The following is a 16,201-nucleotide window of genomic DNA, read 5'->3' on the forward strand; positions in this document are numbered from 1 at the left end:
TTAGTATATTTTATGATATTATTGTGGTTAAAGTACTTTATTTTACTACTAAGTATTAGTACTAGTGTAATACAGTAGGTTCGAAATGTTGTCAAAATTTTATATTTAAACGCTCATAAAAAATTATTATTGATTTGTTCTCAACTTTTTTTTAATTTCCACTAACAACAACTTATGAAAAACATTGTATTATATTTTCAAGTTTTTTCAAGTTTTTTGACGAGCAAACATTTTTTTATCGATATTCATTTTTAAAAAACTAACAATAATCGAAAACTTCATACGCCTATAAATAACTCAACACGATTTTAAATATTTCGAAAATTGTACGGTGTAAATAAAATGCTAATATAGACATAATTGAGTGAAAGTTTCATGTATGTACTGTCTTTTTTTTAGAGTAACACTGAAAATCAAAATTATTTTTTTCGAAAACCGATGGTGGGTAGAAATTCCACTTTTTTCTTTATGTTTTGTTTGATTTTCCAGTTGTTTTTGAAAACTACAAGGCGTTTTAAATTTTGATCCTCCGAATGCACCAACTAGATTCACTTTCCCACCGGAAAAGATGCTGAAGTTGAAAATTTAAAGTTATATACGAAACATATAAATCAATTTAATTCGATTCTTTAAAACATCAAAAAAAAAAACTTGGACCGAGGTATATACGCTGCAGTGTTCGTCCGATTTGTAGAGGGCTGTTGTGTTTTTTTTGTTTCATCACATTCAAGGCATTCTATGATGGTATGTTATTTGATCGATGGTATGTTTTTTGACCGACATTTGCAATAATTCGATTACTATTATTTTTTATTTGACTATATATTCAAGTAGAAACTACAAACAGCAATATACTATAGTCTATAATGAGTAATTTGCAAGAAAAACAAAAATGTCTCTCAATAGTCTCAATCGTAGAGGGTTCGGGGAAAACACATTACACAATCGACCGATAGATTATTATAATATTATATCGGATGTAATAAAATGTTTAACGAGATAATAAAATCATAGAATGATGTAATATTTTATTTTGTTTGAAACAATTTTGTTGATGATTAACCACGGTAAATCCAATGAGTCTTTCGTATAAAAATAGTTTTTAATTATATTATTCAGACACCTAACTTATACAAAAATGTTTACTATACACGATTTATAGTAGAAAAAATGCTTTGATTTTCAACTTCAATATCATATATGGTAAGAAAGTGAATTTAGTAAGCACTAGTTGTTACATTTGAGAGGTCAAACTTAAAAATGCTCAATACTTTTAAAAATGTAATCGGAAATAATAAAAAAAAAGTTAGTGTAATTTCGGGTGAAATCGATTTTCTTATTTTTGTTGTAGTCAAAAAATTTGATACCCTTATAAATTTTTTATTTAATATGCACAATGACATTTTAAATAGATTTAGATTAATGTTATGCTACTGCCTATTATTCATACCGCTCTTCCTTCCAAGATAAGTTGGAATTGAATCAAAAGATAATAACAATACTATGTAATATAAATATATACTATTATAACAATTAAATATTAATAACATAATAAATGCAATATTTTCGGAAAAAAATCAATTCAAACTACCGTAGGTAATCTTAATAAAAAAAATAAGTTATAATAATAAATTACAATATAAATATATTATAAAATATCATTAGTACATATAGGCTGTTGGACCATATATATCCACTCACAACCGTTTTTCGTATGCATTGATTTATCATTGATTTCAAATTTTACTTATACATTACAATATTATAGTGAAATTGGCCCCTATACAGTATACACGGTCTCACAGACTTCAAACTGGTATCAAAATGTGCAATTTTTATGCAACTAATTACATGTCTCGCTTTGACTCACTTAATGACGAAATATATTCGACACTAGTTATACAGCGGGGTGTTTCCCACCTTCCCCCTTTTGGTGTTAGTTTTTTAAATTACTACTATTGATAATGGAGTTTTTCTATTTTAACTAACTACCCTCTTCAATTACCAACTAGTTAAACTTGATCAAATTTTCTATCGAAAACTATCGGCAGAAGTGAATATTAAAACAATTTATTTGCTAATTAATATTTGTAACTACAAATCATTTTTTTAATTTTATACTATACTGTAAGTAATAGAAACATATTACATATAGGTCACTAGAAATAATGACGTAACTTAACAAAAATATAGTTCAAACAGTTATCTCTGATTAATACACTTATTAATTTCGAAGAATATAGGTTAGCTATATATAATATATGTGAATAAAATAAAGTAATAGGTACAGTAAGACAGCTTCGGTATAACAAAATCACATTGGTGAAAAAATAAACATTAATATTGTTGAGAATTTCGTTAAATAGAATTAAATAAATTAGTTCCTAATTGAGTTTGGTTCCTAAAAATATTTCATTAAAAAAAAAAATTAGTTAGATGGAAGTTTGTTGTATGGGAGATTGTTAATTAATATATAACCGTAAAATTCGTTGGACAATAACAAAAATTACCATTTAACATTGATTAATTACATTAAATACCTACACAATTCGAATGATATTTAATGTAAGTAAGCATCAAGACATTTCTTTTTTGGTTCGTTGTTATATAATCAAATAATCATATAGACTATTAAGCAATATGTAGTACGAAGGCTCACATTCTTTTTTTTACTTACAAACTAATTCTTTTCTTCACTCCAATATTAAGTTAGTATAAGTTACGCGTCTTTATATACTGTAATATGTTTTAATTTTACTGTTATCCATGTACTTCTGGACTGTAATTTTGTAAAAGCCGTCTGGCGTTGATTATAATAAATAATAATAAATAATAATAATAATATATTTTATTTATGATGGCGATGGTGATGACAGACACAAAAAAAATCACACATCATTGTAAAATCAATACATTCATCACTACTCTCGGAATCTAATATTACACAAAGTTATTCAAATTGTAAAATATCTTTAAAATCTACAAAATAATTTTTATTGTACTAAAAGATTTAAGATTTAAAATTATTTTTAAAAAGTTTTCATAGAGCTATACAAAGTCTGTAAAAAGTAAAACCACAATAGCTTCCATTTCTTCAAATGTGCAAAGAACAATTATAGTTATATAATATTGTACATATATCAGCACAATTTATATTCGTACATCTCAATTTGTCCTTGTAATAATTAACAATTAACATCGATTTAGGTCAGTAGTTTACGTGTATCCACTTTGAACTTATATATAATATTATATTATAGTATATTACTTGTAAGTTATATGGCTTAACACAACTTGTCTTTTTTAAACACTCAGGTACAACTATAAGTTATAAATACTTTAATATATATTTAAGTTAAATATTGTTCATTAATTTGTATTATAATTAATTATAAGAGATAATATGAAAAAATATTACTAAGTGCATACTAAATGAATTTTTGGGGGGTGCTCTATAATAAGGGGTATATGTAAAATGTAAATTCCAAAAACACTATTTTTTTATTCTCGAAAAATATCACATTATAAATTCATTCTACTGGTACTCACTTTTGACTTTTTTTTCGGGATCGCAACTGAGGTGAGAACCATTATAGTATTACTTCTCCCTGGTAACTTTTGAGTAGTACAATAAATTAGCACTCCACCTGTATTATTATTTATTTTTGGACAATTGTATTTAAAATTTTTAATTGAAACTAAATTGTATTATTATGATTGATAACACATATTTTCTTTTCCAAATTAAGACAAAATTAATTAAACAACGCGTTCAGTATCATAGATTATCGTTTTTATAGCTTAAATGTTAAAATATTACTGAGTAGAACTGTAGATTATGATATATTAGAATACATTTGTTAATTTGAAGTTCTGTTCTGATAAAGTGTGTAAACCACGGTAATTCTTTTTCCGACTATACCTGCTAATCATAGTTGACCAATTTAGTTTTTATTTTTATTTTTTTTATTGTGTACATATTATATATTATTATATTTCAATTTAGTTGCGCACACAATTTAATTTTGATTATCCTTATGATGCAGGTGCAGTTTGTACATACTTTTGCAGGTCAAAAAATGTACCACTATAAGTGTTAAAATTTCTAAAACACAATGTTAAAAGTAGGTAAAATTTCAATTCATGTAAGTGAAACTTTTATTTTGCATTTTTCTTCGATGTCTAGAGCATTATAAGCAAGGTTATTTTTACTAATTTTTAGTGCATGTTTGAAAAAAGTGTTAGTGTAAAATTAAGTTGCTTAACTAGTATACAATTACCTATATATTTTAAGAATTTTTTTTGGGGGGTTGTATGCAATATTTGTAAAATCATCCATGTACTGTTTGTAAAGGTCTTCTTACGAGGTTATATGCTACATAATCGTCGAATAAATTAAGAAATATCTATAGAAAATAAATATAAATTGACCAACAATATCTCTATTTAGAATCATTTTTCGTATACAAATATACAATTGTTTACCTATAGATAAATTAAAATTTAGCAGATCCATATAAACGATATAGTCAATGAAGAATTAGTATACTAAAACCTAACACACAGCAAAACGTCTTCTCTGGTTTTTTTTTTTATTTTGAGTGGAGCAAAACTCTTATACCTAATAATTATGTGTTTATTATTAGTTTTTTTGTTTCCTTCATCATTCATCAGTCATCACTTTTGGGGCAGTACAAATAATGCTTCGATTTTAACTTTGGTGGTCGTCCCTGGTAGAACATTTTATTATGTTGTATGTTATTTGGAAAGGGTAAGTTGGGTAGTTAAATCAAATGTCAAGCGTAAAATTTCCAAGTTCTTTGAAAGGTACTCGGGGAAAACGAAAAAATAATTAGATACAAAATGGCAGCTGACATGCAAAACCAGTTATCGACAAAATCTAATTTGTTGTAATTCAAAAATTAATAATATTCAAAAATTCGAAATTTCCACAAAATATTAATTTTAATATTTACAAAACATGATATATTTGTCAATGTCATTAACTCTTGACAGTGGACGTATAAAGTTAACACTTGTATAAGTTAAGAACAGCTAGTTATATTATACGAAATAATATTTTTATAATAATTATATATGTTATTTAACATTAGCAACATTAGCTCAGCCTACCGTATCACCAATGGAAAAATAAATTACTAATAGCTACATAAATTAATTTTAGAGCTATCATAGTTGTCATATTAGAAACTAATGAAAAAAAAAAGTATTGTAAAATATACTTGGATGACTTGGATGTATATATAAGCTGACAGACCGTTTTTTGTAAACAAAATTCTTCATCATTGAATCCATATTAACACACATCCATAAGTAAAGTGACCTACTGAATGACGAGGTCAATCGACACCCACTATACAGCAGAACGAGTTCACCAATTTTTTTTGTATTAATGTTTAATGATTATTTATATAATAAACAAAAATGATTTATTTATTTTGTCGTAATGATATCAATAACAGACTGTAATACTCGATTGTACTACAAATTGTTGAACGTATATTAGGAAATATGTATAGTGTTCACCGTTATATCAATTACAATTTGATTTTTTTCCTATACTGTATGCTAAGTATTATTAGTTATATAAATATATTATAAAAATGCAATGGCATAGACCCAGAAATTACACAATTATAGTTGATTTGTCGAATGCAGTGCAAATTTAGACATCCTGAAAAATGTTTGTTCAGTACTTACCTGAACAACATCTAATTTTAAATACTTACAACAAATCAATTACTCGTCCGGAAGATAGATTTTGCGTTTAATGATTCTCAGAAAAATTGTGTGGTTGACCATATGATATTCAGAATGTATGTAAATGTGTTGTAATTCAAAAAAGAAAAATATGATAATAATTAAAATTGCAAAAAATACAATTTTTTTCTAAAATGTTGTTTTGCAATTGATTGAAATTAAATTTAACAGACATTTTAAAAACGCTATTACTTTTCTAGATATAGAATGTTTACTGTTAAAGTAATCACCCAGTATATGAGTATAGGTACCCGTTTATGAGATAAGTAAGTAGCTTATCGACTATCGATGTTTCAGGTTCATAGTTTACGCATAAAAACTGACAAAACATTGTTACCGAGTTTATTACCAGCGTCCTAGAGCCAAGTATCGCTTGCTATTTGAAAGAAAATCAATAAAAATGGTGCACTTTAAAAGTCATAGTTTGAAATTCGTGTTTTTCCTATTTTGCTTGTCACAGGTATGTTAAATCGGTATTGTTAATCATTTTATTGTTAAATACAATTATTTTATTTTAAGATTTACATAATATTTACGTATTTTTTTTCTCGATATATCCCTATAGGTACAAGCAGGCACAAAACTTCTTCCTGATAAACCAGACAATCCATTTGATGAATTATTCAGAGAGATGTCAAAGTCGGCTAACAGGATTACAGAGAAGATCAAATTAAGACTAAACGAAGGTGATGTACACGTTGATAAATATTTCGAGAATTTAAAAGAAAACGTTGAAAACACTAATGAACATTTTCAAGAAATTCTTCAAAAGGTTAGTTTTTATTTGTTCATTTGAAATTAAATAATTTACAAAACATTTAAAATGTTTGTGACGCTTAAATTTTAAAGTAATCGAGGTTTGAAATAACTTTCCGAGAATATTTGAATTATTGTATGTGTAATAGGTAAAATTAAAATATTATAAAAGTGAAAATATATATATACATAAATATATATATATATAATTAAATATAATATATGAGTATATTTTTTTTTCGTTTTAGGTCCAAGAAAGTGTAGAGAAATTCCAAAAGCAGATGTGTGATGTCGTTCAACAACAAATCGAACGTGTGAGTGAAGAATTAAAAGCTAGAGATCCAGAAATTGGCGAGAAGGTCAAGAAATTAAAAGCAGAATTAGCCGATTTAAAAGAAGACCTTATGAAATTATATGAAGAAATCAAAAAACCTTTTTTGGAACGTTTCAATGAGTTGAAAGACGATATTAGAATCAAAACCAAACCAATCGTCAAACGTTGGACACCAATTATCAAGGACATTGAAGTAAGTGTAGATGATATAGTATTAAAAAACAATGGCCATTTATTATACTATTGTATATTTTTAGGAGATTATATTGGCTTTGATTCCTGATAAGAAGAAAGAAATCAAGAAAAACTAATACATAAGACTTATTAATTTCATGTACACATATTATTTGTTGTATTTTCTGTTAATAATGTTTTGAAATCTTAATTTTTTGTAAAAAGTAAAACTTGTCATACAAATTTTACTTTTACCTATTTTATTTTTTACTATTATAATATATTATCGGTTAGAAAACCTATAAACTATACTTTCTTTAGTGCCGATCCAAAGGTTATCATGTATAAAAGGAAGTATGATTACGGATCGTCCGACTTTTACATCTCATCACTGATCGACTAAAGTCTAAATATTTTTAAGTAGGTTACTATAATTGGCATTATATTCAACTGTATCATTATCGTTTATCGAGTAAATGTAACTGACTAGTATGGACCACTGTTTGCTTATCGAATATGTAATAATATAATAATTAGTAGGAACTCAATAAATATTGTTATTTGTTAGGTACATCCTGATGTGATTATATTTATTACATGTTTTATATTTACCTGCCAATATAATTATCGTCTAAATGTCTAATCTCTGAGTTATTGAATAACAAAACGTGAACTTTAGATTAAATTAAAAATAAACCATTAGAGAAATTAAAATTAACAAAAATATAAACGTACCTATACATTATTAGTGATAAACTTAATGACAAATGAAGGTGATGTATCGCTATTGTTTAATTTAAAAGACTAATATAATATGTTATACCTTTTACAATTCAATACGTTAACATAGGTATGAGAAAATTTGTTAAGAAATATCAATGAACATCAGTATAATGAATAGATTATTTTCAACGAACAAAAATGTTATAAGTTAGTAATTTATAAATGTTAATTAATATTGGTATAAAATAAAAAAGAATTAGTAGAGGTAAGATGATAAAAACATAAATGCTTTTAGACGTAATAAATAATAATTAATTTACACGATTCAAATTATTCATTGTTAAAGGTAAAGGTATGTATAATTTAGAAAAAAAAAGAAGTTACTATTGATTATATTTCACTATGGATATAAATGATCCATACAAATTATCTAAGTATAATAAATACAAAGGACATCTAATACTACATATTGTTATTATTTTTATAAAACCATTTTTAAGGACTGTTATCCTTCTCCTTAGTATAAACATTTATCATTGTAATAAACTAATAACTAAGTAAATACCTCTCATTAGAATTTTGATTTAGATACATTAACATTTTTAAGAAATCAGTCGCTATAACTAATTTGTAGTAAAAAAGAGAGTTCTCATTTGAAAAATAGAAAATTGTATCACCACAGAACACTTCTTAAGTAGGTATAGAGTACAAAAAATATCAGAAATTTGAAAGTATGTTCTAAGCCTCTAAGGTATACTTAACAATTCTAAGAATCGGCATGTTTATACATATATTTACTGTGACTGCTATAATATTAAGCGGAGCGGAGTTGTAACTCTTTATATAACTGTAAAAATGTCGTTAAATTGTCAAATTGTCATGTTATTATGCCACTAATTACAATTTAAAAATATTATTGACTTTTATTATTTTAAATATCGTTGAGAATTTATTAAACTAATAAGACAATCCAAAAACAAATATGATCATCGATATTGTATACTTATCCACCACACGGACGTGGGACCTATAAAAAGTCTCTATATATATATATATATATATATATATTATATTATGTAGGTATGAAGGTGAGACAATATTGTTATATTTTATCAATTTATTTTATCTTATGGTAATAACTAGGAAAGTCTGTTGAAATATGAACTATGGAACTGCAGTTTGTTTGTGTATACATAATGGTTGGTACTTATTTGGTAGTCTATTAAATTACTGTACCTACTAATTCAGACGGTGGCCTTATTGTTTTATATTATATAATATGTTATACAACGTATTTGAAATACAATTTCATGTTAAATCATTTCGGTCTTGTTATCATGATAATTAAATCATATTCAACGATGCACAAACGATTTGCGCATACAGAATTTTAAAATTTCATATAGGGGAGGGGGCTGTGGAAATGGACTCTTTAATTCAGTATAAACAAAATGAGGTGTGTTAAGTTAAAAAATATTATAGAAATTGAACATCTAATATAGTTGCTATAATATTAATATATATATATTATATACTGTAGGTTCCTGCCTAACGAAAAGTAATTTTTTAAAGAATTTAAACATAAATGGTATATTCACTTTTGATTAATTTGCTCTTCGAAGGCGTTCAATCGATGAATCAAGGATCAAGTGTTACACCAATTTTTTAATACATAAATACAGAATAAGCATTGATACTTTAATACTTACATTAATTATTATAAAATCAATTATACAATAATTACTAGTAAATTATAGGTAAGTATAGTATTAAAAATTAATTTAATACAATTCATTTCCTAAGAGTTTTAGATTACTATATTCCGCACAGTATTAAATTAGAGAAAAGTTTAATGAAGTTCAACGATATTATAAAATAAAAACCTAATAAATAATTTTTTTGGTAAAATGTAGAAAAAAACCGGGGAACTCACTCTATATAGTAAATTTGAGTGTACCTCGTAAATGAATGGTTATGTCACAGTAATAAGTTATGGATGTGATGAATTTAAATACGATGGTAAATCATTGTATAAGCGTATAGATACAAAAGATCTGAGCCGAGACGATGAGTCATACTCTGATATTTTTATAATATATTTGTTTATTCATTAGTGATAACATATTAGTTTTTAAATGAGTAATAAAGTAAGTCGAACTAATCTTTACCAAAATTATCATAAATAAGTAGGTAATGTTTCAAGTATTTCGATCATTATTGAACTACAACAAAATCACAACAATTTTTTGAGGAGAAATACTATTTTAAGTTTGAAAACATTTAGGTTCTAAGCATGCGTGTTAAGTATCCCCCCTCACTTTGAACAAACTACACTGAACAAATTGTAAGTTATAGAGCTTAATTTTTCAATAGTTTAAAGTTGGTTTTTAAAATTGAAGTTCCTCAAGTTGTGCATGAAACTTTTTCAAGTTTGTTTGTCAGGGTTTAACTCACCTCATATAAAAAAAAAAAACAGTATTATGAAACTGTCCAGTAGTCTATATTTTGTTTAATTTTTTGATTCAATAGGTAGTAAAATACACTAAATATAATATTGGTGAATAGTAGCTGATATAGCTTTTGTTACAATCAAGATATTAACTAGACATTATTACATCCAATCATTGACATATTAAGTGCAATTTACATTGCATATAATTCGTAGGTAGTTTATAATATGCTCAATAGAATATTATGTATAGACAATAGACATATAGTTATATAAACTGTATAAGTATATAGTATATGACAAATGTATTATGAATTATTTAATTTTAATTTTGTTATAATTTATCAGTGCATATACAGTATGGTACATAATATTTATTGAAAGTATTTTTTCTACATAGGTCAATAAATAGTCCAATCTACAGTCCTAAGTCCACGAATAACTAATCACTTACAACGCTAAATAAAAAAACGCATAAAAAATGAATACGTTAAATTGTCTTCTGCATGTATAATTAATACCATATTTTTTATCTTTACGAATAATAATTTGAATGTATAAATCTAAAGGTCAAAAAAGGAGGAGAATTTAGTGGAAATTTGATCTACGATCTGTTCATGTATAACTTTACATTCGTTCCTGAACACTAAGAGATACAAGTTTCGTCTTTTGTATTAAAAAATAACACTATGTTGGCAAAAATATTTTTGGTCGTTTTCCTAACGACTAGTGTCGTGACATTGGCTAAGGTAAATATATTGGATATTTAGAAATAATAGTTTTATTATAAATTTGTTTAGTTTATTTTAGTTTATTCGTCTTTTTTATATAAACATTTTTTTAAAATAATATGTGGTATATGTTTTTAAGATAATAATTGATATTTTAGGATGACCATGAAAGCGAACTTGTCAACTCAGTCCTTGGAACTGGAACTGTATTAATGAGAGAAGCTTCAAAATATGTAACAGATGACTCTGATAAATACTCCTTAGACTTGAACGCTTTATACAAAAAATATGAAATCGCAGCAAAGGCCGAGCAAGCTAGAAACTTTCTCCACTCTCAGGTAAAAATAACTGATTATAATTTAGTATTGAATGCATTTGCTATTCAAACTTATTTATAAAGATATAGATGAATGGACTGGAGAAGTACGTTCACATTATACCATGTACCAACCTATATTTAATTTAATATTTATATAAATTTCTCCTTGTTATATTGTACTTCTTCTCGGTGGCTCATTATTCATTGAGTATAAATACTCAACTAAGTGTTGATAAGACAATGGAAAATAAAATATATTTAATACATTGAACGTTGTAATTTTACAATCTCTTGGTAATAAAAATATTATTAGGGATTTATTGTTTAAGCTTTAATGTGTTAAAAGTTTCTCCCCTCTGATGATTTAACTAACAATTCTGATATTATTTTATTAAAATACAAATTCAGTGGAAAATAAGATAAACACGAAATACATGTTTTATTAATACATTTTCTGTGAAATATAAAGCTCAAAATAAATAGGTAGGCAATGAAAAAAATCTCAGCTTATGTATAATTTTGGTTCAAGTACAATATTACTTTTTAATTCATAATTCATATCTTAATAAATTTGATATAGTATTAGGTATTTAGTATTCACTTATATGTTTTGTTGGTTTATTTAGGTTATAAAATTAAAGTGTTTTGGTGTTTTTTATTTTGAACTTTTCAATAATATACATTCTCTATAATAGTATGGACTTAATAATTTAAACTTAATAGAATAAAATCAAAACTATTCATAGATATTATTACATATATATATATATATATATATATATAGGTACAGCGTATAGTATATATACATACAGCGTAATTCATCAAGTACACTAAACGCAATATTTTCCATTAATTCCCATTAAGATTGTTCAAATTCTGATTTTCGGAATTAAAAACCCTATTTTTAAATATAAGACTTTTTTATGCCATCATATAAATACTATTCCGCGGTAACGTATAGTCATGTTTTTAATTATGAGCTGATATTTTTTATTGTACATTTTTAAGCAGATAAATCTTTTTAAATGTTGGTGTTTGTAATATATCAATCGAAATTTAAACGAGCTGTTTCTTTGTCATTAAACTATTTATGTTATAAGAATTATATTCTTCGAAATTGTGAGGCCTTTGATATTTTAAAATTATAGTATTTAATTATGAATTACAATTTATAAATGTGAACATTTGATTACACATTTGTACAATTATCTAAGTACTTAGGTATAATAAACACTAGACTAAGAATACCTACTTATATTTTATATTTTTCGTAAATCCATTATTATATAGATTGTTCTGCTTACTGCGAAATGTTTATTGAAAACTCGTTTGAATTTCAAAAATAACTATTGAATTGAAAACTATAAGTAGTGTGAAAATATTTATCATATCATACAATCATACGTCCAACAGCAATAAAAAAAATGAATAATAACTAACAAAATTGTATTCTTCAATTCTTCAAGCTACCTACGATTAACATATATCGGTTATTCACTTTTAATTACCTAATTATTTAGCGAACCCTGCATGTTGATGAACGAACTTCCTGTCCATATAGACTATAGGGCATAGGCTAAAGTTATAACATATAAGTAATAACCTTTGTAAAATCTATAACTTTATCAGAGATTAAAATTGATAAAATTTAAGTTCAGCAGTTATTATCTTTTTTCACTTATAATTGAACAAAAAACATATTATATTACATTATTAATAATTATATTACACGATTTATACGTCCCAATGAAATCATAATTTATTAGCAATGATTCAAATTTTATTGAATAAAATACATAATGAATATGTTGTTAGTTATTTAAAAGTTTAAACAGTTTAAACTTATAAAATACTTGAGACCCCATATTTAATGATCCAACCTTCGAAATTGGAATAATAACATAACTAAAATACAAAATAGTTAAAAATATCACAGTTAGAACATAAAAAATCGTTATTTTTATACTTTGAATTTCCAACTACTATAGGTAGGTATGGTTTTTATAGTTTGTCCATATCAAAACAAAATCAAAGACAAATCTATACATTCTAATCATATAGATATAGATTTATAATCAACTTAAAAACTAAAATATCTATTTCTATCCTAAAAAACGTATTCAAATAAAAATATGATCTAATTAAACAAACATAACATAATAAATAGACACTTAAGAAATACAATTATTTAACATCAGCATTACATATAGGTATACATATTATACGAAATTATGTTTAGACGTATAGACTTTTTATAATTTTATTTATACACACACATAGTCATCAAGATCACTAATTATTTTATTAATTGCCTTTTTTATTTGATTTTTATTAATTATATCATTGGTATTATTGGATTGACTTTCACATAAACTTTTTATTAGACTCTTAACTTCGTTATTTAAATTGTTTAAAATAGTTTTCCCTGTGAAATTGGGAGAGTTTCTAGAACTAGTTAATAATTAATTAAGTATATGACAGTTGAATGTATTTTTCTGTTCTTCTGTCTATTATTTTTGTAGCATTGCGTGTGTGGTTTTATATGAATTTAACTAAAATTTTCCTAATGTATTATTTATAAACAGATAATATATTAGTATGTTTGAATAATTCCTCTGATGGGTATTTTAATGGTACGGAGTAAGCTACTTTTACAATATTTTTTTGTGTAATATGCAGTGTATATTAATGTCTGTTCTGTTAGTGCCTCCCCAACATGTGAAGACGTATAACATAGTAGAATTCTGAATTACAACGTGCCATGTAAATTTGTCTCATAAATGTGTTTATGTAAGAAAGATGTGACAATGAAAGATTAACTACAAAAGAATATTTTTTTTATAGCTTATAATAGGTATAATAAAATTATATACAATCTAATCTATGCGAATATATTCATATATCACATTAAGTATTTAGGTATTGCGAGAAGAAAAAACAACAACTTTAACCTACGAGGTTAAATGATTTAGAACTATGAATATGAATATAGGTAGTCACTTATGAAAAATAAATATTAAATCTAAATATTTAGACCGTGATCTATTAGTAACACTTAACAATTGAGTTTATTTAAAAGATCACGACACCCACTCATTTTTAGTCTGGAATTTCCGAGGATAGAAACAAGATATTTAATTTTTTAATAAAGCGATTCTGGTAACTTTAAAGTTTATAGAAGAACCTCTCTTAAAATATTTCACCGGTTTCTTCGTAAACTGTTTTAAACTTTAATGCAAGGATTATTATTATATGATTGGTGCAATTTTAACTGTATAGGAAGGGGGAATTAGTGATTTTACGGATTTCGGACATCTCACATCTTCGGATAATTTACCTCTCTATACTTTATCACAATTTCTAAAACAACATGTGTTGTTAATTCAGGATTTGTTAGATGATATTTAAAAGTGGATTTAAATTATTATTATTTAAAAACATATTATTAGGTATAGGCACTAAAATAAATGTATTACCATTTGCATAGGTCAATCTTTATTTGTTGATCAGTCTTATTTAACAGATCAATCTACTGTTAAGTTAAAAGTATAATATTAATATCATATTGATTAGATTGATATATTTATAATAAAACAAAAATGTGTCATGATTTGGTATGATTGTCAGGTTGGATATAGCTTCAAATTCTCTAATACATAAAGACAATTTTAATATCATTTGAATATATTTTGTCAGTATGCTATAGTATTTTGTCATTTTTTTATTACATATATTCTATTATTTTTCTAATACCACATAAAACTCATTGGTTTTATACAAATAGCATGCGTATGCTTATAACAATATTAAGAGAACGAATGTTTATTAATTGTTTAATATTTTATAGATAAAAAGAAGTTTTGAAATTACTAATGAATACGTAAAGAAGATGGATATTGAAGGCGAAGAACAATTAAAGAAGAGTATTGATATAATTAAGAAGGAAGACTCCGTGTTAGGAGAAAAATTAACTAAATTTTACGATAAGTCTTGTGACTTGGACAGATTATCTGAAGATATTATCAAGTACGTATTGGACGCAGATAAATTTAGTGGTGCATTTGACAAAGCCAAGGCTGCACTCCGCCCAATAGAACACAAATTGGCCGATTCAATCAAAAAGTTCGAGGTAAACTATAATTTGATAGGATTTGAAAGTTTAACTATTTTAACAAATTTAACCAACTTATCAATAATTCAATACCTATCAATTATAATATATTTTATTATTTCAGACCGTCGTTCTTGAACATCTGCCAAAAAAAGGAAAGAAATAGGAATATTTCAACAACAATTTCCATTTCCAATCATTATTGAACTATATAAATAATATTTAACCTAGTTTTTGTGTTTTCAATATTGTATTACTACATTTAAATTAAAAATATACAATTTATGTTTATGCCTAAAATACAAAATACCAAGCAACATTTTTCAGGTGCTTATCTACTATATATAGTATAGCATCAAAAATAATTGATTAAATGTCATAATATAAGTTATAACTTTTTAACTTTTTAACTGATTAGATAATAAAAAAAATTCACCTCTAATTTCACAATATCATATTTATTCATTCAAAATATAAAATATTTTTATTTATTTATATTTTATTTGTATACAAATCTATTCAAATTTGTTTAAATTACGATTGTTAATTTAATCATACACCGTAGGTATAGGCTGTTAAGACTTTTAAGTTATAAGTTTATAACTTATAAGAATTTAAAAAAAAACTTTAAGATCCTAATTAATCATAATATATTATAGAAATGATAAATATGTCTGTATAATTATTATACTATTGTATAGGTTATTCGATTTCGGATCAATTCGTACAATTGCTATAAAGATATCCAGATTCCAGAATCAACGCAACACATTAATACTGCATTTCATCAATGTTTGCATATTTTATAGTTTTATTTGAATAC

The 16,201-nt window shown here is 25.1% G+C and overlaps 2 protein-coding genes across 2 annotated transcripts; both read left to right on the forward strand.

Annotated features, from left to right (window-relative positions):
• Nucleotides 1–6,020: 6,020 nt before the first annotated feature.
• Nucleotides 6,021–7,688, forward strand: LOC111030400. The gene is made up of 4 exons (XM_022309867.1): nt 6,021–6,241; nt 6,347–6,553; nt 6,786–7,064; nt 7,129–7,688. The coding sequence occupies exons 1-4, from the start codon at nt 6,182–6,184 to the stop codon at nt 7,180–7,182; spliced, it is 600 nt and encodes a 199-aa protein (XP_022165559.1). The 5' UTR covers nt 6,021–6,181; the 3' UTR covers nt 7,183–7,688.
• Nucleotides 7,689–10,812: 3,124 nt separating this feature from the next.
• LOC111030389 lies at nt 10,813–15,677 on the forward strand. Its single transcript, XM_022309847.1, has 4 exons — nt 10,813–10,966; nt 11,107–11,286; nt 15,115–15,396; nt 15,503–15,677. The coding sequence occupies exons 1-4, from the start codon at nt 10,907–10,909 to the stop codon at nt 15,542–15,544; spliced, it is 564 nt and encodes a 187-aa protein (XP_022165539.1). The 5' UTR covers nt 10,813–10,906; the 3' UTR covers nt 15,545–15,677.
• The last annotated feature ends 524 nt before the right edge of the window (nt 15,678–16,201 follow it).

This window comes from Myzus persicae, unplaced genomic scaffold (genome assembly GCF_001856785.1).
Source record: "Myzus persicae strain clone G006 unplaced genomic scaffold, MPER_G0061.0, whole genome shotgun sequence".
Classification (NCBI taxonomy): domain Eukaryota; kingdom Metazoa; phylum Arthropoda; class Insecta; order Hemiptera; family Aphididae; genus Myzus; species Myzus persicae.